The 21,596-nt window shown below is 53.0% G+C and overlaps 1 protein-coding gene across 3 annotated transcripts in view; it reads right to left on the reverse strand.

Moving 5' to 3' along the window:
- The window catches only part of DLG5 (discs large MAGUK scaffold protein 5), a 108,173-nt gene that overhangs the window by 45,997 nt on the left and 40,580 nt on the right, over positions 1–21,596 (reverse strand). For 2 of the 3 annotated variants that reach the window (XM_070433050.1, XM_070433049.1), the window contains exons 2-5: positions 17,729–17,797; positions 5,899–6,061; positions 3,968–4,111; positions 3,093–3,276 (exon numbers count right to left, since the gene is read on the reverse strand). In XM_070433050.1, the coding sequence (XP_070289151.1) occupies positions 3,093–3,276; positions 3,968–4,111; positions 5,899–6,061; positions 17,729–17,797 (560 nt within the window). The remainder of the gene's footprint in view (positions 1–3,092; positions 3,277–3,967; positions 4,112–5,898; positions 6,062–17,728; positions 17,798–21,596) is intronic. The other variant, XM_070433051.1, reaches the window with a different exon arrangement.

A 21,596-nucleotide genomic window follows, 5' to 3' on the forward strand; every position in this document is an offset into this window, starting at 1 on the left:
TGGGAACTCCACTAAGACTTCAACAAAGATCACAGAAAGAAAGTCAACCACAGAAGCCAGTTCTTCAACAGTTTAAATGGGAAAATCCCAAAACAGCCCAGGAGTCCGTCAGCAAGGGGCCTGGTTGAAGCCATCACAGTGCGTCTCTGTGACTCAATGCTCTGCAGCCATGACAAACTGGGACGTGGACTTTGTCCTGAAGTAGGACGGTGCACATGCTATATATTCAGCAAGAAAAATGCCACAGCATAACGGACGCGTGGTGCCAGTTTGTGAATTAACCTGACAAGATACCAGGGTTCTGTGCACACATGAAAACCTCAAACTTCCCACTGGCAGTGTGCTCAAAGTAGTTAGTTCTTGGGAGTCAGACAACGGGAGGAATTCTACCTTTTATTTTTTAAACGCCTGTATTGTTCGATTCTTTTATTAGTAAAATGCATATTAATTTTGCAATTAAAAAAGTAGTATAAAAATGAAAAGAAAGTCCTGCCCTTCCCCTTTTTGAACAATTTGACCTTTTGACCTGACGGCCATGAGTGAGGCCGAGCAGGACCTGGAGCTCTAGTCGGTGTGTGGCTCTTGTGGAGCCGAGTGGGCATCAGGGCTGGCACAGGATGAGGAGGGACCTGCACAGGTGAGGCCGGGGGAGGGAATGCACAGAACATGGGAGCTCAAAAGGGTAAGAAGGGAACGTGTGGGAAGGGAGCTAGAGAGGAGATGGGATGAGGGTACACAGTGGGGCTGACCAAGTAACAGATTAAGGACAATAGGAACCAGCCGTGGCCAGTGATACTAAGTGATTAGAGTGTCGGCCTGCACACTGACGGGTCACAGGTTTGATTCAAGGGCACATACCTGACCAGGGTTGCAGGTTCGATCCCCAGCCCCAATCAGGGTACCTGCGGGAGGCAACTCACATTAATGTATCTCTCCCATCGATGTTTCTCTCTCTCCTCTCTCTCTCTCTCTCTTTTACTCTCTCTAAATATCAATGGAAAAAATATCCTCAGGTGAGGATTAACAAAAAAATAAAAAAAATAAAAATGAAATCCCCACACAGTAACAGGAACCAAGTTTCACACTGCTGTAAAAGTGAATTACAAAAAATGGGAAGAGTAAAAGAATGAGCCCTGTGGTGTTGTAGTATTGGACTGGAACTGAAAGTGTTAGTGTGAACTCCTGTTTTCCACATATATGTTACCTATTGAAGATATAGACACAGAAGGGATAGAAAGAGGTGTGAGTGTGGGGGTGCAGGGGTGTCCACAGACATTCCCTACTCTGTCCACTGAGAGGCCCTGGGAGCAGTGATACCCCAGTAGCTATGAATACACCCAGCATTCGGATCTTGCTGCTAAATACCATTCTCAACTAAAAGGAATGAAGACTCTTTGAAGAAATGGCTGATTTTCCAGGACAAGGGCAGGGAAATTATAAAACGGGCTTGGAACACCTTGTGCCAGGGAGCAAGGAAGCACTCAGAGTGAGTAGGACATGACAAAACATGGAGAAGCAACCCTGAGGGGCTCCTGCTGGCCACAGTGGACGATAACCCGCTGAATAAAGCACCAACCATGAGAAAATAGGTAGGTAGGTAGGTAAGTAAACAAAAGAAAAACAAGTAACTTCACAGGAGAGAAGCCAGGGGACACCACCTTAGTCACGTGACCCAAGTGAACATCATTAGTAACAGGCCCATCAAGCAAAGTCCCAATCAGTAGGATGCAAAGAGAAGAAGACAGCATCACGACCATGACAGTCCTGCCTAAGATGCTCAAAGGGTATCAAACAGTGAGGACTGCCAAAATCCAGGTGGAGGGACAGCCTACAGAATAACCAACTGGCTTATAATCTTCCCAAGCATCAAGGTCATGCAGGTCAACGCCAAGGAACTGTTCCCAATTTAAAAAGACCGAAGAGACGTGGGGAATGGACGCAATGCTTTATTCTGAACAGGGTCCTTTTCCTGTTACAGACACTATTGAGACAATTGGCAAAACGCGAAGGGGTCTGCTGACCGGGTGGTAGTATGTACACTACCTTCCCGATGGTGCCCATGTGGCTGCTGTATGGAACATCCTTGCTTGTCAAAAGTACACGTTAGCACGTTCAGGGCTGATGGGGCATCAGGATGGCAACTTACTCTTGAATGATAAGGGGGAAAATTCTCTGCACTGTACTTAAAACTCTTCTGTAAGTTGGTAAAAGTTTCACAATTTTAAAATGTTTAATTACAAATGAAAAAGCAAAGAAGATAATGTCATGCTACATTATCAGATGAGTTCAGGTTGTTCCAAACTGTGCTGAGCAAGCCCAGCAGTCCTGCTTTGTCTCAGGGAACCATAAATGACTCTAATGGGGACGGGCCTCTCTACCTAATCAGACCCAGGCTGCAGCGCTCGGACAACACTCTGCCTCCTCCTGGGCTTGCCTTCCGACCCCTCACGGTCAACCATCTGTGGACACAGCACATGCCACCAGCCCTGCCATGTCCCTGGACAGCCAGGCAGTTCCGAGAGGAGAAAGGGCCACCATCACTCACAGCAAGCCAGGCTCTGACTGGCCTGCCCCTCATGCCTTTGTCCACACGAAACACGAGCTGAGCAAAGCAAAGAAACTAACTTGTAATGCCGAGAGCAGCAAGAGCAACAGGCCACACGCCCACCAAAGTAACAATAAGCACTCCATCTCGTTTGCACAGGGCTCTAAAGTTTCCGAGCTTCTCCACCTGCAATCTCATGGGATCCGTACAAAGGAAAGAAGCTAGAGCCCCCCAGCCCCCAGCCCCAGAGTAAGTCTAATTCCCGGTACACACTGCATAGCGTCTCCTTCTTGGTAACCCTTGCTACATTCGTAATGATGCAAGGGTACCTGGGATTATTTTAGTAACATGTGTCTCCTCCAGGGGACTGCAGAGTCCAGAGAGCAAGGCCTGAGTGTTTGCTCACAGATCCCAGGGCTTCACATGAGGCGAACCCTCCAGAAATACTTGCTAAATTATCAGGGGGGTGAATGGATGAGTGGCTGGAGGGATAGGTGGTAAGCGACTTGCACCCAGCACCCAGCACCCAGCACCCGGCCCGCTCTACCTGCTGCTGCTGGGCCCGGAGGTCGCCAATCTCCTTCTGGTCCTCCTCGTGGAGCCGCTTCATGTCCTCCCAGGACTGCTGCAGCAGGTTCCGCTCCCGCAGCAGTTGCCCATTCTCCCGCCGCAGCGTGTCCACGTCGTCCTTCAGCTGGGTCTGGTCGCTCAGGAGCCGGCTGTGGAGTGTGCTGAAACCCCCCCACAGTGAGCCCCACACAGCCTCCACCCCCACCCCAGGCATCACCAGCCCCTCCTGGGCCCCATCCACCAATACACCAGCCGGGAACCACAGAAGCTGGGTGCCCAGCGCTCAGGGGCGGGCAAAAGCCTGCTGTCAGTCAGACGCCAGAAGGACCCAGACCACTTGTTAAAAACCTGACACCAACAAGGGTGCACAGACAAGGGGGCTACCTGGGACAGACCTGGCACCACCACGTACTGAGGTACCTGGGCCTGAGCAAGTATCAGCAGGTGGGCAGGCAAGTACCCTCAGAGGGGCACCAGGAGACCTGAGGGGAGCATGCTGCATCTGCCTCTCCTGCGGCCGGAGCCGCAGCAAAGCCCTGGACAGTGACCCAGAATCCCAGGGATCTGCCCCCGCCCCGCCCGCCCCCCCCCCCCCCCCCCGCCCCACCCCCGTCTCCCATTCTGCCGACCTACCCTGCTTCTGAGGCTGCAACAGATGGTATGAAAGGTTAAAAGCCTCACTCCGTGCTTGGGGAAACTGAGGCACAAACCCACTTGCTGAAGGCACACTGCTGGCCTCATGGAAGGGGCAGGACTAGAACCAGGAGGCCTGGCTCCAAGTCCAGAAATGAGGAAGGGTAAGAGGCAGCCATTGGTGTATGCCAGAGCCCTTGCCAGGCAGGCCCCACTCACTGGTAGAAGTCGGTCTCCTTGGCCACCTCCTCACACCTCTTCAAGGCATTGGTGTGCTGGTTCTGCAGACTCTGCAGGTCCGACATGGCCCGGACACACTGGATCTTCAGCCTCTCGTAGTCAGGGTTCAGCCTGTGGTAGGGCCTGGCCCAGACAGCAAACGGCACCGTGAACACACTGAAAGGTATGTCTCTTCCCCCGGAAGCCGTGTCCTAGGTCACCCCAGCCCAGTGGTTCCCAAATACCAAGTCTCCTACGTTCCACAACCACCAGGATGTGTGTCAAGCTCAGATGCCCCGGCTGCACACAGGCCAACAGAATGAGAATCCCCAGGATGGAGGGGCCCTCGGCTACCTGAGCGCCCTGCATGGGCCTGAAGAGCTGAGAATGGACCATCTAGGACAGTGGTTCTCAACCTGTGGGTCGCGACCCCTTTGGCGGTCAAACAACCCTTTCACAGGGGTCGCCTAAGACCATCTTGCATATCAGATATTTACAGTATGATCCATAACAGTAGCAACATTACAGTTATGAAGTAGAAACGAAAATAATTTTATGGTTGGGTCACAACATGAGGAACTGTATATAAAGGGCCAGAGGGTTGAGAACCACTGATCTAGGAGCTTCTGGGAGACCTTGTGACAGGCCTATGCACACAGTGGGTCCACCAGAAACCTATGATGAGGTTTCTTCTCTCTTTAGACCAGTGATTCTCAATCTTGGGTATACATTAAAATCCCAGGCCAACTATATCAGCACCCTGGGATGGGAATCAGACATCAGAATTTTTTTTTTTTTTAAACTTTCCAATGGATTCCAACGTGCAGCCAAAGCTGAGAAAACTGGCAGGGTGCAGTGGTTCTCAAAGTGAGGTTCCTGGTCCTGCAGCATTGATAACCTGGGAACTTGTTAGAAATGCAAATTGTCAGGCCAGCCTCAGACCTCCTGGATCAGACACTAGGGAGGGCAGGCTAACTAGCAATCTGTGCTTCAACAGTAAGGCCTCCGGGACTGCAGTGCTTACTCGATTTTGAGAACCCCTGCCCTAGAGCAGACATCAGCAACCCTTCTCTGTAAAGGGCCGCACTCTAGACTTTGCTGGCCACACGGCTGCTGTGGAACCACACACTCTGCCTCGGTAGCATGAAAGTAGCCATGGACAACATGCATGCTGGCGCACCGTGTCCTCACTGCCCTGCCTTTGTGCCATCTGACTGGGTCATGTCCTCATCAGCGCAACCTCAAGGAGCCAGCTTGTAGCCCGACATTCCCCCAAGAGGAATCTTCCTCGGAACAAGGCACACACTCTGATGCTCTTAAAGGGAAGAAGCTAAAACACCAAGGACCTCTCCAGCATCTCCTGGAAGGATAAACCAGTCTGCATCCCTCCTCCTCCTCCATGAAGCCCCCCGGAATCATGGAGGTGGGTAAGGCCTCTCCCTCTGCCCCAACCCTTGGACTGCCCTTTCCTGGCAACAGGAGCAATGAAAGATTTTCTTCAAAACAAAGAAGCCATGTGGGATATATTCTTCCTAATACATATACATGTCAGGATACAATGAATGTGTTTGCATGCCACATAAAGATCCATCCAATAGGAGGTAGACTGGGGTCTTCTGGGAGACAGTGGCACATGGACACACGGACACACACGGACACACACACACACACACACACACACACACACACACACGGCACCACGGTCAGGGGCCAAATGTATGATAGACACACCCACATCTTTCAATCCTCGAGTTGTGCAATTCAGGCCATGGGCTTCAATTTCCATTTGGAAGAAGCAGAACAAGCCTGTGCCCCTTCCCCCTGGAGCTGAGGACCCCCTGGCGGGGAGGGGATGGTGATGGTACTAGGATAACACCCTTGCCCTTTGGCAGGTTGGTGAGTGTTGGGCAGGGGAGCTGGCTGCTCTCTACCTCTTGTCGAAGGTCGTCCCGTGAGTGGCGAAAGCCAGGCGCTTCCGCAGTTCGTTCCTCTCCCGGGTCATCAGCCGCAGCTGAATGGAAAGGTTCTCCACCTTCTCATTCACTTGGCGGTCAGTGAGGAGGGGCGGTGGGGACGGTGCCTTTCCGGTGGTTCCTGGCAGGAGGGAAATAATAAAGAGAACTGGAATTGAGGGAAAGTCACCAGGTGCCAGGCTCTGTTTTGACTTTTGGCTGCATTACTCATGCCCAACGGCCCTGCCAGTGTATCCTGTGAGCATCGCCCTTCAGAGATGGCAACACACGTCAGAGAGTAAGAGATGAAACAAAGACTAGGCCCAGATGGTCCCCAAGCCTCCCAGCACTCACCCGCCTGCTCTCCTGGCCCTGGCTGAGCACCCCAAAAACCTCCACCCTTCCCAATCCGCCATGACACCTCCAGGACCAACTGTTTCGGCCCTAATCCTCGCCTAGTCTGCAAATGATAACTGTCACCCACCCCTGGGCATGGAGAGGCCCATCTGAGTCCCAAGCAGAGCAGAAGCAATGGCCTGAGGAGGAAGGTCCAGCTGGAACCCCCTGAAGCTCTGAGGACCAAGGTGACTGGCTCCAAAGCTGGGCCCAAGGGCCGGGTCCCCACCTCCCCTGACCAGGGCGGGACACTTCGTACAGCTCCCTTTTCCGAGCCGTCCAACTGCCTGAAGGACCTGCCCGAACAGCCAGGTGTGCGGGCTTGGAGGGGCTGTCAGGGAGAGCTGCCCACGGTTAAGTGGGATGTGATGCAGGTAAGTCGTGGAGCCCACATCGGGCCCCCAGCACCTGTGCCAGGAGGAAAGCGTCCTGAAGGGAACCCCGTGCCTCCTGCTATTACTAGGAGCAGTGGCCACTGCCAGCACCTCTGACAAGACCCAAATCCTTTCCTAACAGGACAGCCCTCACTCAACTGTCGGGGAAGGAGATGAGTCCATGCTGCTTTATATTTAACTCTGTCCGTATGTTCACCTGGGACGCCCTCGACCCTCAGGGAGCCAGGAACTCAGAGCAGCCTTCCCATTTCATGGACGGGACCCAGGAGGCTGGCTCACCCAGGAGCCCTAGAATGTGCGAAGGGCACATGCATGTCTCTGACTCTGCCATCCTGACCCCCCACACCCCCATGACCCTTGTTGGCTGGCTGCTCACAAAAACCAAGTGCTCCCACCAAGACAAAAGAGGGGCACCCGGGTGTGGCCTGCATTTCCCAGGAGTGCCAGGGAGGGTGGGGAGCTCCACACTGTGGTGACAAGCCATACCCTGGTCTGAGGTAGGAGCCTCACGCTCAGCTCAGGTTCCCAACACTGGTACCCCAACCACCTAAATCTAGTACCCCCCGAAGTGCATGTTATTTTAAAACCACCACACCCTGCCCCCCAGGACTCCTGTGCTCAGAATGTTCTCTAAAGTGGAGCCCAGACCAGCCCTTCCCCTCCTCCTCCCCACATGGTTCTGCTCCAGACGCTTCCCTCACCTTCCCCCGAACGCCCTGCACCCTCACCCCTGTCCAGGAGTTTCGGGAAAAGGCTCGTTGCAGCTGTGTGTGGGCTGCATTACTCCTTGCTCTCTGGCAAATGAAGTCACTTTTATGAGGAGAGCCCAGGGCCAGGTCTTCACTGTCCTCTGATTTGCATAACTTACAAGGGCCTCCCAAGTGGGGCTTCCTCTGGACATGTGTTGGAGCCCCTCCGGGAGATGCCTATAAGTCGCCCTCTGAACTCCGGGAAAACCACCTGTGGGAGACTGACCAACCTAAGCGAGTGGGATGCAGAGGCTCAGAGCGCACCCGGAAAGCGGGGGAGTTAACACAGCGCAGACAACACAAATGTCCCAGACATGAACTCCAGCTCCCCAACAACCCGAGGTGGGTACTAATATTGTCACCCCATTTTACAGGTGAGAAAACCGAGGACCAGCAAGGTTAGTCCACCAATTCAAATAGATTCGGCAGGCACACTCTGCCACCACGCCTCCCTGCCTCCCCACTGACAACCATGAGTAGCACTTACTTCGTGCCCAGCAGTTTCTGAAATGCTTTCCATACATCATCCCAGCCAATCCCGTAAGGAAAATACTGCTGTCACTCCCATCTAACAGATCAGGACACCCAACCTGGTCGGCTAAGCAACGTGCCCATGTCGCTGAGCCGGCAGACGACAGCACTGAGCCTTCCTCTACGGACCTGACCCCAGAGCCAAGGCCTTAACCTGAAAGTTTCCCAACTTTTGGATGTCAGGACCTCTCTCTACTCTTAAAAATGACTAAGGACTGCAAAGAGCTTCTGTTTCTATGGGCTACATCTACCTAACACTATCCACCAGATTAGAAATTAAAACCACGGAAATCTTAAAATCTAGTTTTAAAGTAAGCAAACACCTACTACATATCTACTTAAGATTTTTTAAATTAAAAATTAACTACCCTTTCAATTACAAAACAAAACATGCAGTGAGAAGAGCAGCACTGCTGGGCATCTTTATGCGTTCGGTGCCTGGCTTGCCTCGCGTCCGTGCATCCGTGCAGGATGGCACACCAGGACGGACTTCAGGAAACCTCACCCACAGCGAGTGTGTGTGACAGTGGAAAAGCAAGTGACACCTACGTGTCGTTGTGAAACGGTTTTGACCTCACTGGCCCCTGAGGAGATCTCAGGGACGCTGGCCATGCTTTGAGAACGGCCGCTCGGTGCTACGCCCAAGTGCACGAAGTATCCGAGAAGCATCACATCTCGAGTTCGGGAACTGAAAACCACCACGTGCAGAGATCTGCCTCCAGGGAGAGAAAGGATTTTCACCCCAAGTCACATAAGAAGCGACAGAAGGTGCGCGCGCCCCTTGGCTTCGGCAGAAGCTGGAGAGAAGCAGCAGCAGAAAGCGGGACCATCAGTGCTGTCACCATGCATAGCCGTCACCATGCATCACCATGACCTCCGGTCCGGCTCCAGCAGGGTGAGGGTCTGGGCAGCAGATCACGCAGACGATGAAGTGAGCGCTGATGTTTGCCCACCACAGCCTGGCGCTGGGTTCTGTGCAAAACCCTCCATCCTGACCTCCTTCGTCCCCACGCGCCCTCCCAGGTATGTGGTGTTACCACCCCGTGAGAAAATGACGTCCAGAAAGACGGTGCAGCTAGGAAAGCGGCGGACCCCGCGCAAAACTCAGCTCTAACTCCCGAGCCAGGGCCTCCCCCTGCGCTGCACGGCCTCCTGACGGGCGCCTCCTGTGTCCCTTCTCCTGCCCCAAGGCTGGAGCACACAAGACACACACAAAAGTGAGGCCGCCCAGGCCTGAGAAGCCATCAGACAGCCGCTCCCTGATATGTGTGTGGGGGGGTTGGGAGGTGGGGAGGATGCGGCCTGGGCGCCCCTGTCCTTCGCAGTAAGGAAGGCGGAGGACAGAGGAGGCCCAGGGCCCTCAGGAAGAGTCCCCAGATGTGCTAAGCCAGGAAGTTCCAAAATATCAGCAAGTACTGCAGAAAACCCACTCCATCCCAGTCACTAAAAATAAAGCTTTCCCTTTTACTTGCATCTCAGGGTTGAAAGGAATTTTGAAGATGATGCTGACCTCCCATCCAAATCGTCGGCAGAATCCCCCCAATGGCCATCAAGACTGTCTGAACCCTCCATAGTGAGGCAGCACACTCCTTCCTTCACACAAAGCCCATCCAAACCTTCCCCACAGAGTGATTCTCTGCGTGAGTTCAAAGCTGTCCCTCTATTTCCCCCACTGACCCTCGCTCTGCCCAAAGGCCCACAAGGTACAACTGCAATTCCTTTTCTACACAACAGACCTGCAAGTACTGAAGACAGCTATCAAGTCCCTGTGTCACTACCAGAACAGCTGACAGCAAAAAGCAGCAACACCAGCCCTAGCTGGTTTGGCTCAGTGGATAGAGCGTCGGCCTGAGGACTCTGAAAGGTCCTGGATTCGATTCCGGCCAAGGGCACATGCCCGGGTTGCGGGCTTGATCCCCAGAGGGGGTGTGCAGGAGGCAGCTGATCAATGATTCTCTCTCATCATTGATACTTCTATCTCTCTCTCCCTCTCCCTTCCTCCATGAAATCAATAAAAATATTTTTTAAAAATTATTTTTTTTAAAAGTAGCAACACCAAATGCTGGCAAGGATGCAGAGAAACTGGAATTCTCAAACACTGCTGGTAGGAATATGCAATGATACAGCCACTTTAGAAAACACTTTGATAGTCTTTTATAAAGTTAAACACACGTTTATCATACTACTCATGACCCCCCCCCCCACAACTATTTACACAGGAGAAATGAAAACTTATGTTCACGCAAAACCAGCACACAACTGTCTGTAGAAGCTGGTGAATGGATAAACAACAGCATTACGTTTCTACAATGGAATACTACTCAGCAGTAAAAGGATGGACAACTGATCAAACTACCAATATACGTAGCAGCATGGGGGAACCATGAATGCCGTGTGTGCTACGGGAGAGAAGCCAGACTCAGGCTACACACTACAGCAAGCGTGTCAAACTCGCGGCCGGCGGGTGTGACATGCTCGTACTACAGGATTACATTCATGACACTCAGGACAAGGTAAAACTCTAGCAGCAGGAAGAGGTCAGTGGCTGCCAGGTGCGGGGGGTGGAAGGTGGAAGGCGAACTACAAAGCCACAGAAGGAAATGTTTTGGGTGAAGGGATTGTTCTGTATCTTCATTGAGACCATGGTTAAATGGTCATGAGTTTGTCACAACTCACTGAACTGTATGCTAAAAAGGATAAATGTTACTGTATGTAATTTATACCTTAACAAAAAAATTAAGTTAAAAAAACAACTACATCTGTGGGGCCCTAAACTGAAGCCACATCCGAGGAGTGGAGTGGCTGGGGCAGCGATGGGGACTGTGAGCCCTTCTCCAGTCACTGCAGGTCTGATAAACACCTTAAAGAACAAATAAAATAAGAGTGAGTTGTCCAACGTATTCCAGAAGGAAGGGGGCAGCGTGAAGAGATTAACCAATGAACTTATATGCATACGTGCATAGCCCATGGACAGACAATAGTGGGGGAAGGCTTGGGTAGGGGGCTGGATTGGGAAGAGAGAGTTAATGGGGGAGGGGGACACCTGTAATATTTTCTACAATAAAGGTAAATGTTTTTAAAAAGTGAGTTGTCCAAAAAATGCCAAATGCCACTTCTCTCTCCTATCCAGGACAGTTGTTCTTTCGGATTCAAATGCTAAACTGTCCATTCTCCCCAGCTTCACCCCTTCCTCTTCCCAAATCTGGAAGCCACTTGAGAAGGCAGATTTTCTTTTCCTTTTTGGTGTCTCAGATGGGATTCGGGGGTAAGGGATGTGATCGCACTGAAACGGCCTCAAAAGGGGTGGAGGGAGATTCCAGGAGACCTGGCACAGGCCCTGGACTCTGGACAAGGAGCCATCACTCACTGGCCCTGGCGTGAGGGGAGCAGCAGAACCAGAGTGGGCAGAGCCCTGTCTCCACCACAGGAGTCCTGGCTCCTCCTCCTCGTCGCCCCAGCTGATGTGGCCACCCCCATAGACCACGAGGCTCAGTGAGCAGCCTGGCCGCTGGGTGGGCTTCTTGGCCATAGTCCCTTTGTCCTTGGCTCCCTCATCACCACACTCCAGCCGGCCCCAAAGGCTGCCCCTCAGTCTTATCTACAGCTGGACAGGTGGCAGCTCTGCCTCAGAGCACTGTGGCATGGTGCCAGAGCCAAGGAGGAAGTTGGTACAGGCCAAATGTGGTCAGGTGGAGTGAGGATGCCCAGGTAAACGTTCTGGACACCTCCAGGCCCTGGCTGTCAGGGGAGAAGCAAAGGAGCAGCAGGACGAGGTCATCACAGGCAGCAGAGAGCAAACCCAAGCCAACCTCCGCTCCAGCCAGGAGAGCCAGGGCTACAGGGGAAACAGCCCCACACCCGGAGCCAGTGCTTCTGGAAGCATCTTAGCATCAGGAGAGAACTTGTTAGAAATGCACATTTCAGGCCCCACCCAGACCTACTGAATCAGAACCCCTGGGGTGATCCCCTCCAGGTGATTCTGATGCCTGACAAAGCTGCATTTGTGGCCCAGTGTAGCTTTTCCTTCCTTGTTATTGTTTTTGTTGTTTTGTTTTTAATTGACTTCAGAGAGAGGAAGGGAGAAGAGAGAGATAAAAACATCAATGATGAGAGAGAATCATTGATCGGCTGCCTCCTGCGCACCCCCTACTGGGGATCGAGCCCGCAACCCGGGCATGTGCCCTTGACTGGAATCGCACCTGGAACCCTTCAGTCCGCAGGCAGACGCTCTATCCATTGAGCCAAACCAGGTAGGGCTTTTCCTTCCTTGTTTTACTGGCTGTCCACTAGCCACTACACTTAAAGGCATCACCCTTTGATGAAACGCAGGGAGGACCACTTCCCTAAATATGGAACCAGGGGCACGGCCTCCCCGGTCCTGCAGCCCACAGCTCAGCTCCTCCCAGGACTCAGGGAGAGGATGTTAGCCGCCAAGCAGCAGCTGTAGCCTTGCCCAGCTCCCAGTTCTCCTCCCAGATAAGCTACTTGCTCTCAGTCCTAAACTCGGGATCTACTTGGCAGAAACCCAAGCCTAGACACACAGAGCCGGCCTACTGCCTCCGGAGCCATGCCTTGGAGGCCCACCTGAAGCTCCCCCTCCCTGGAACTCACTCTGCAGCACTATCAGAAACAGCTGCTCCTTCCCGGGCTGTTCCTTTCTGTTTCACACAGCAGAACGACCAGTAGCTTATCTCTGCTGCCAAGGTCTGAATGTTTGTGTCCGTCCCCGCCCCCCCGCCCCCCCATTCTTATGTTGAAATCCTAACCCTGAAGTCATGATATTAGGAGGTGGAACCTTTTGGGGTGATTAGGTTATGAGTTTGGAGCGCTCATGAATGGGATTAATGTGTCATAAAGGAACCCCACCCCCAAAGAGATCTCTCTCCCAACCCTGCCAGGTAGGTTCCAGTGGGTAGGTGCCACCACTGAGCCAGGCAATGAGCCCCACCAGACGCTGCAGCGGCCTTAGCACCTTGATCTTGGACCTCCCAGGCTCCAGAACGGGGAGAAATACATGCTTGTCTTTGAGCCATCCATTCTGTTAGAGCAGCCTGGATGGACTGAGACACTGGACTCTAAGGTCGGGGCCAGGCCCCAGTGGGATCCCTACGAGACTGAACGCACGCTCCAAGAGGAGAGATGCTCCTATTCCTCTGTTGAACTGAGAGGAAAAACAGGCCCCTGGTCCCAAAGGACCAGAGAAGGAAGAGTCAGAGGGTACACGGAGTCGGGGTGCAGCCCTGCCTCCACCTTCCCTATCAACCAGAAGCTGCACTTTCAAGAAATCGTCGCTGGGACATGAAGGATGCTCTCAGGCTCCCAGCCCTGCCAACAGGCCAGAGAACTCTCTGTTCAATGAGAAATCCCTCTTGTTACTTCGATTTGTATGACATTTAAGTCTCATTTTATAAATGCTACCCAAGAATGGCTCTACTTAAAACTGCCCCAGTTACTCAAGATGAGAAATAAAAGACACCAGGGAAGTCAGGTGCGGATGTAGGGGGAGGAAAACATGTGGAGTGCGCTATCCCGGCAGATCCCTGGGGCCTCCCCGGGGCAGGTTCCTTAGCAAAGGGCTGCAGGGGATGGGGGAGGGCCTCCAAGAAGCCACCACACTCAGCTGATGAAAACTGCCTGGAGCTTTTTACAAAAGATGGTGAAGAAGGTGCCAAAAGCTAAGAAGGAAGCCCCTATCTCTCCCAAAGCCAAAGCCAAACCAAAGGCTTTGAAGGCAAAGAAAGCAGTGCTGAAAGGCGCCCACAGCCACACAAAGAAGATCCGCACGTCACCCACCTTCTGACGGCCAAAGACACTGAGGCTCCGAAGGCAGCCCAAATATCCTCAGAAATGTGCACCCAGGAGAAACAAGCCTGCCCACTGTGCCACCATCAAATCCCCACCCCTGACCATGGAGAAATCAGCCATGGAGAAGACAGAAGACGGCAATACACTGTGTTCCTTGTGGAGGTCAAGGCCAACAAGCACCAGAACAGGCTGTGAGGAAGCTCTATGATACTGAGGTGGCCAAGGTCAACACCCCATGAGGCCTGATGAAGAGAAGAAGGCATATGTTCGACTGGCTCCTGACGATGATGCTTTGGGTGTTGCCAACAAAACTGGGATCATCTAAAATGAGTCCAGCTGCCTAATTCTAAATATAAAAATTTTACACTGTAAAAAAAAAAAAGAAAGGAAGGAAGGAAGGAAGGAAGGAAGGAAGGAAGGAAGGAAGGAAGAAAGGAAGGAAGGAAACAAACTGCCTGGAGAGACCTCAACAGAAAGACACTGCAGCCTCTAAGACCACTAGCTGGCAAAGGCAGGGTGAGGTATCAGTGGGATCAAGCTGGAGAGCCGAAACGGGACAGACCGCCTAAGGATCTAACGCCACCCAGGGGACCCAACGTTAAGAAAATGTCATATACTCAAGGTTTCATCTACCAGTTTCTTTTACGGAATACAACCTGCCATTCTCTTCCCAAATGTCCTTTGTTAGGGAGATATACATGGAAGATCAGAGGTGACATTTTTATTCTAAGACCTTTCTCTTGCCTTTCCTTAGGTTCGAACAGAAACAGCCAGTCCCCACCTGACTGGCCAGCGCCCCCGGGAAAGGAAGGGCTGCGGCACTGGGTGAGGGCTGAGCCAGGACGGACTCTCCAGGAGGCGCAGTGGTCCCGAGGCTGACCCCACCATTCACTCCACACCCAGGGCTGGTCCATGCCAGCCCCCACATTCCGGTTCTCTTGCCAGGGCTTAGGTTAGGCCCACCCAACCCAGACCAGGAGGGCGCCTACATGCGGGGCCTACGCTCAGAGCTTCTGATACAGCAGGCAGGAGGTGGAGCCTGGAACCTGCATTTCTAACACGTGCCAGAAGGCTGCTGGTCCAGGGGCCACACTGGGTGAGCACCAGTTCAGACGTGGACAAGCGGTTCAGTGAGAGGAGACTGTGCTGAGGGAGTTCTGGGGAAGGCTTCTCTGCTCATAACGAGACAACCCTCTTGTCCTCTGAGAGGACAGTTCATGCGACAGAGATGTTCTTTTACCTGCTCTATCCAATACGGTAGCCACTAGCCACAGGTGGTCAGACAGCACTTGAAATGTGGTTAGTGTGACTGCTGAAACTAGAAATTTTATTTCATTTTAATTATTTTGAATTTAAAAACCACCTATGGCCTGTGGCTCCCATATGGACATCAGGGTCCATGACACTGTCCCCATCAGGCTAAGGGGAGGGGGGGGGGCGCGGGCAGAGGACACCACACCATGGATGCTCACTTCTTACTGTTCAAGGTCATGCATGTGTTTATTGTTTAAGGCGGTGTGAGTCGGTAATCCCTGTTGCTGCAGCCATGAGGACATGGAGTTAGCCACCCCAAGGGCGCGTCACCTGCATGCAGAAGAGCGAGAGGAGCAAACCCTGTTCTGGTGAACTGAAGAGGGCTGGACCTGAGGGATGCAACCCGGTCTTGCGGCATTCAAGATCTGGACACAGCATGCTCCCTGTCGGCCTGCTAACAAGATCCGGGGACACTGCTGACCCCTCCTCCCAAGGACCACCAGTGTGTGTGCAGAGCTAAATGGCAGGCTACTGACAAGACTCCTTCCAGGCATGTGGAGGTCTGGAAAAACACCTCCTGCTCTAGCTCGCTGTGGTTTAAGCAAGACCTCTCTCTGGAGCCCCCTTTTAACATGCAAATGCTCCCAGAAAGGGTGCTGGGTTCAGCCTTAAAGTATGGATGTGAAGTTGAATAAGTTAGATCACTGTACCTTGTTCCCAAGGAACAGGAAACTGGAAAAGGGTGAAGCATGAGAGAGGCAAGGGGTACACACTCAGGACTCAACCAGTTCACAGCTTTACAAAAGCTGCACCTCACTGCTCTCCTCATCCCGATTGCACACCCCATGTGCTTCCTGAAAGCCAGCCCCAAGTTCGAAATTCCGACAATCCCATCATGCAATCAACGTGTCTCCTGGACCCAAAGCAGGAAGGACAAAGTGATAGAGACTCAGCAGCTCTGAATTATGGTCCCAGAAGAGTCTTCCCTGAACCCTACACAGGACGAGGGAACCTGTGAGGGGCTGAATTTTGTCTTCCAAAAAGATGCTCAAGTCCTAATCCCTTGTAAATGAGAATGTGACCTCACTTGGAAATACGGTTTTTACACATGATCAAGTTACAATGAGGTCACACTGGGAGGGGAGCGGGGGGGGGGGGGGGGGGGCGGGGAAGGAGACCCCTAAACCAATATGACTGGTGTCCTTTTAAGAGGAGAAATTTGGAGACACACAGAGAGAGCATCATGTGAGGATGAAGGCTTGGGCAGACTGGGTGATGCATCTACAAGCCAAGGAGCATGGAAGACTGCTAGCAGCTGCAGCAGCCAGGAGAGGCCTGGAACAGACCCTCCCCTGGACCCTTCAGAGGGGCACGGCCCTGCCAACACCACACCTTGGTCTCAGACCTCTAGCCTCCAGAACTGCAAGAGAATTCCTTTGTCATACAAGCCACACCGTTTGTGGTACTTCCTATGGTAGCCATAGCAAATAAATACAGTACCCCCTACACCAGTGATGGCGAACCTTTTGAGCCCGGCGTGTCAGCATTTTGAAAAACCCTAACTTAACTCTGGTGCCGTGTCACATATAGAAATTTTTTTATATTTGCAACCATAGTAAAACAAAGACTTATATTTCTGATATTTATTTCATATATTTAAATGCCATTTAACAAAGAAAAATCAACCAAAAAAATGAGTTCGCGTGTCAGAGGTTCGCCATCACTGCCCTACACCATACCTGTCTTCCCTTCCCCATCACTCTGACTTCACTTTTTGTACACTTCTGTAACTGTCTTCCCCCCCATAGACCCTAAGATGCACAAGCACGGGGACCACACCTGTGGTCACCACCACATCTCAAACCCACTTCTAGCACCTAGGGGAGGTCTCAGCTGTCGCCCAGAGAGCACACAGCCAGGAAGGCCTGCCCCCGAGCTCTGGAATCTCTGGCGTAAGGCTCCCCTCCTTGAGTGGAAATCTCCCTATCCGTCTGTAGGAAGGAAAACCAAATACACAGACCAGACGGTCTGCTGTGAGCCCTTTCAACTCAAAAACTCCAGGAGTCACCTCACCACTGAAGGGGTCCCCATCCACCCAGACCAGCTCGGGATATCAGAAACTGCCACCAGGGTATTAAACAGAGGGCGTGTGGCACAGGGGTGGGCACAGCGGTGTGGGTCAGCGGGGAGACGACGACAATCTTCCTGCCAGGACGTCCTCAGTCAAGTGAAAGCACAGCCGGCCTCATGCTATGGGCTTCTGGAAACATCCATGTCAGGATGGACTGCCACTCCTGTCCCCATGGCAACAACCCTGGCAGGCTGTTCCTGCTTAAAGGACAGTCCCCAGGGGGCCAGTCTCATGGACAGGTGGCCTTGGTGGGGGAGGGGGAGCTCACTGAGAAGTCCTGTGCCCTGACAAGTGAAGAAACAGCAAAACAGGTGCCTCCCCCGGCACCCACCACCCTTCGACGGCCAGAGCCAGATTCCTGCCCTCTCCACGAAGACAACATACTGCTGAGGAGAAAATGTAAATGGAATCAACGGAAGATGAGCCCATGAGTAATATCCAAGGTGAGGGCCAGCTTCCCATCCCCTGGACGCGGGGCTGCCCCGGCTCGCACCCAGACCCTGGCCCACCGGCTCTGCAGGAAGGAGGGGCCGGGAGGCGGTACTCACCCACACTGCTGAGGGAGCTGCTGCTCTCGGAGTCGGAGGGCATGATGGATAAGACGCTGTAGGTGGAGCCTGGGGGCAGAAAGGGAGAGCATTTGTTACTAACCCCAAGGGGCCTCCTGTCTATACCCCAGACCACTGCCGGACCAACTGACCTTCAGCCATCGCCAGGCTGAGAACAGGCCCTGCACCAGGGACCAGAAACCGAATCCCAAGGGCCAGGCAGGGCAGGGGCAGTCGGCAGGAACGAGTCTTTGGTGCCTCTGCCTCACCTCTGCCTCACCTTCCGCACCCTCAGCTCTGGAGGCTGATGTATGTGCGGGCAGCGTGGAACTTGGAATGCCGGCTGGCTTCCTACTGGGACATCTGGGGAAAGGCTCAGCGAGGGAGCAGCATGCCCCGGTTAAATGCCGTGAGGATCCCCCACAGATAGTATCACTATAATTCTGGCTTCCATGCAGAGGGTAACAGCATAAATTGACCGTCGATGAACTACCTGTGGTTTTTGCCGGACTACTCTGTTCTTAGGTTCTAACTGTATTCAAGCTCAGTCCTTAATAATTTAGTCAGTGTCTACCCCCTTATTAAAAGTTACTCATCAAGTTCAGAGCAATTACACTGTCCTCGAAGCCAGGGAGTAGCACCTTTCCTTGTTGTTGTTGTTTGTCAACACAATGTTATAGACACACAACTCCTGGCTACAGACACACAACCACTATGGTTTGGTTTGAATTCCGATATTTTCAGACAGGATATTCCCGCCTAGCATCAGGAAAAGCCTCCGGGTCAGGAAACTCAGCGTCTGAACTCAGCTCGTGTCCGAGTGCGAGGAGCTGGGTGATGCTGAGCAAATCACGTCAGTTTCCTGAAACTCTGTCCTGGTCTGTAAGATGAAGCGTTCAGCCAGGCGGCTTATGGGGTCCTTCGCCTGCCCCACCTCAGCGATTCCACTCTCCACTGATTCATGGCAACAGAAGGTGTGCCTTGCTTAGCAAGACTATGGGCGACACAAAGATAAGAGGGTGAACAGACTCGGAGACTAAACTGGGAGTTTAAAAAAGCACAACATGCAGAGATGGTGGGTCACTCAAAACAAGATAACGGGAGGAATGCAGTGTTTTGTTCTTGGAACCAAAAGAACTATAATGAAGAGGAGTGTGTACTGGGCATGGTGGGTGAGCCCAGGATGGGATTTGAACAAGCCTTAGGACTTGGTGTCAGAAAGCGGCCAAGAACTAATATCTAGGGCTCCAGGACCAGAAATGTGGGGTCAAAGTTAAGGGGTTCGCTCCCATCTCAACTCTTTACTAGCCACCCCATACATGCAACACATCCTCAGAAGGGAAAGAAAAGAGAGATGGGAGTAGACTGAGGAGAGGGAGAGGAGGAGGCGGGGAGCAGGAGAGGCCCCAGGGGAAGGGGAAAATTGCGAGGGAGAAGAAAAAGACCACACTTGGAGGGCAGAGAGATGGTCAACCGGTGCATCTGAGCTAAGCAGGTGTGTCCGCACGAAAAAGAGATGAAGGGAGAGCGAAAGAAGAGAATAAAGGGGGACTTTGGTAATGGCAGAAACTAGAACAGCGGCCAGGAAAGACCAGTGACCTCATGATCACATTTTGTGAGACTCTCTGAAGAACCTACAGGTGTTTCGCGTGGACTGAAGAGAATGAGTTGGGGAGTGGGCCAGTGTTCTGTCTTCAAGTAGGACTGTCAGAAGGGATTCAATTTGTTCCGCATGGCCTGCCGCAGCAGCGCTGGGAACAGGAGGGAAATGTGGAGAAAGCTCCAGGTCAGGGTGGCCCAACAGTCCGTGCTGCCCCCAGCACACCTGGCTGGGAATCAGCGGGGACTTGCACATCATCAGAAGGAGGCTAAAACCAGAACACCCTATTCAGCCCTGAAATGCCCTGATCCTACTAAAAAAACGAATAGGAATGTTCAATGAAATACCTCCTGAATTCAAGTTCAACCCACACTGAATTCATTTCACTGTCCATTCAACATCTCTGCATTTTTGTTTTAAACAATGAGCATCACAAACTTCTCAAATGATCTCTCTTCCCAGATCATAAATGTCGAGTGTTGGGTAGGGATCCATGAAATAAAGTCAGATGCAGTTCAGGCAGACCATGACATCCTCAAAGAACAAGAGGGCAACACAATGCCTATTTTTAAACGCAGTCGCCATTTTCTCAATTATTTCTTTCATGTATGGGGGCAAGGAAGGCTAGCCAGCTGGTAGGCTGGTGGACTGTTTTCAAAAGACGCCAACTCAGAAAGGCAGGCATAAATAAACTCTCCCACTCACACCTCCAGGTTCTCGGAGTTCAAGCCAATCCTGCCTGCAACTTGGCGGACAGGGTGCCAGTGCTCTGCTGGACGCTCCCTGTAGGAGCGCCTCGCTCCTTCCTCATACTGGCATCAGCAGTGCCCCATCTTCCGGTAAACAGCCCCTCCTCCTCAGATGGTCTCTCTCCTTCCCTGTGGCGAGTTTCCACTGTTAATTAAACTTGGCAGACAGCCTTCCTTCTCCCCGCCCATCTCCCACCCCAGCTGGGGGAGTCAACTGGCCAACCAACACATTCTGCTCCTCTCCCCTGTCCCCGAAGTCCTGCCGGAGCTCTGGGGCCTGACCCAGGGACGGTGTGACATCTCTGCCTGCATCTCTGGGCATCACCACCCCCGAGTCAGCTGGCAAGGTTCCTGGGAGCTATGGGTGGGGGGGCCGGCAAGGAGCGATTAAAATTGGACAGGGCCCAGCTTTTACAATGTTCCCAGGGCCTTAGACGTCATTCGGGGGGTGGAAAGGGCCTGAAGACGACATTGTCTTGGTCATGCTTTGTCTCTGCGGCTCCTGTGGTCTTAAAAGGCCTGTGTGGTCAGGACTTTCGGGAATTGGCACAGGAGTCACATGGTCTTTTTTCCAAGCCGGTGCTTCTGAGAGGCGGTGTCAAGCGTCATCTACCTCTGGGGTTTCACAATCAGATCTAGAGGCCACCAGGAGTCCTGTCTCACAGGCAGCCCCTGCCCCTCACAGCCCCTCACTCTCGGCCATGTCCAAGGCACCTGCACCCCACCTGCTCTGACGCCTACACATCCTCCACTTCCAGGAGAGGCCCAGACCAACGCGCGCCCCCTGCACTGCCCCCATGCCCACGGACAGCAGGCACTGCCCTCAGGACATGCCCCGCAGCCTCATGCACACCTGCGCAGAGGTCCTGCCAGGCCCAGAGAAAGCTGATGAACTGGAAACGTTTCCAGCAAAGGAGAGCAGAGCATGCGCCCCGGGGGTTCGTGGCCTGGGAACCAGAGAGGGGTTCTTGACTGTAGGAGTTACCTCGGAGCCTGGCTCAAGTGCAGGCTCTACCTGGGCAGATCAGGGTGGGGTCTGAGATTCCGCATTTCTGCCAAGGCCCAGGCCAGGTCCGCAGCCGGAAAGAATGCAGGGTCCGTGGCTGGCCAGGGCCTGCAGGTGGAACGCAAACCAAGTCAAGGCGGAAGGCGTGGAGAGAGCAGCACACTCCGGGCCAGCCTGGGCCACGCACTGTCTGCGCCCTTCCCAAGAGCACTGCGGGCCCTGCAGATTGTGTTTACTCTGTGACTCAGCCCATGGGTCACGGAGACCTCTTAGAAAGAACTTCCAGTAAAATCACATGAGCGGTCACCAGCCTGTGGGGCCCAAGAGAGACAGAAAGTCGTCCCTCACACAGCGCTCCATTCACCTGGAGCCCGAGAGGCCCCGGTGACTCACGCTTTCTCCCGTGAAAGCTGCAGCTCTGAGACGTGTTCCAGCCAGGGGCCAGCCCAGGAGGTGCACAGAGGCTGGCCTGCCAGCTGCCCTGAGACAGCTGAGGTCCCAGGAGGATGTGCA

This window comes from Myotis yumanensis, unplaced genomic scaffold (assembly GCF_028538775.1).
Source record: "Myotis yumanensis isolate MYYU_CA2020_CCGP unplaced genomic scaffold, mMyoYum1.0.hap1 SCAF_13, whole genome shotgun sequence".
Classification (NCBI taxonomy): Eukaryota; Metazoa; Chordata; class Mammalia; order Chiroptera; family Vespertilionidae; genus Myotis; species Myotis yumanensis.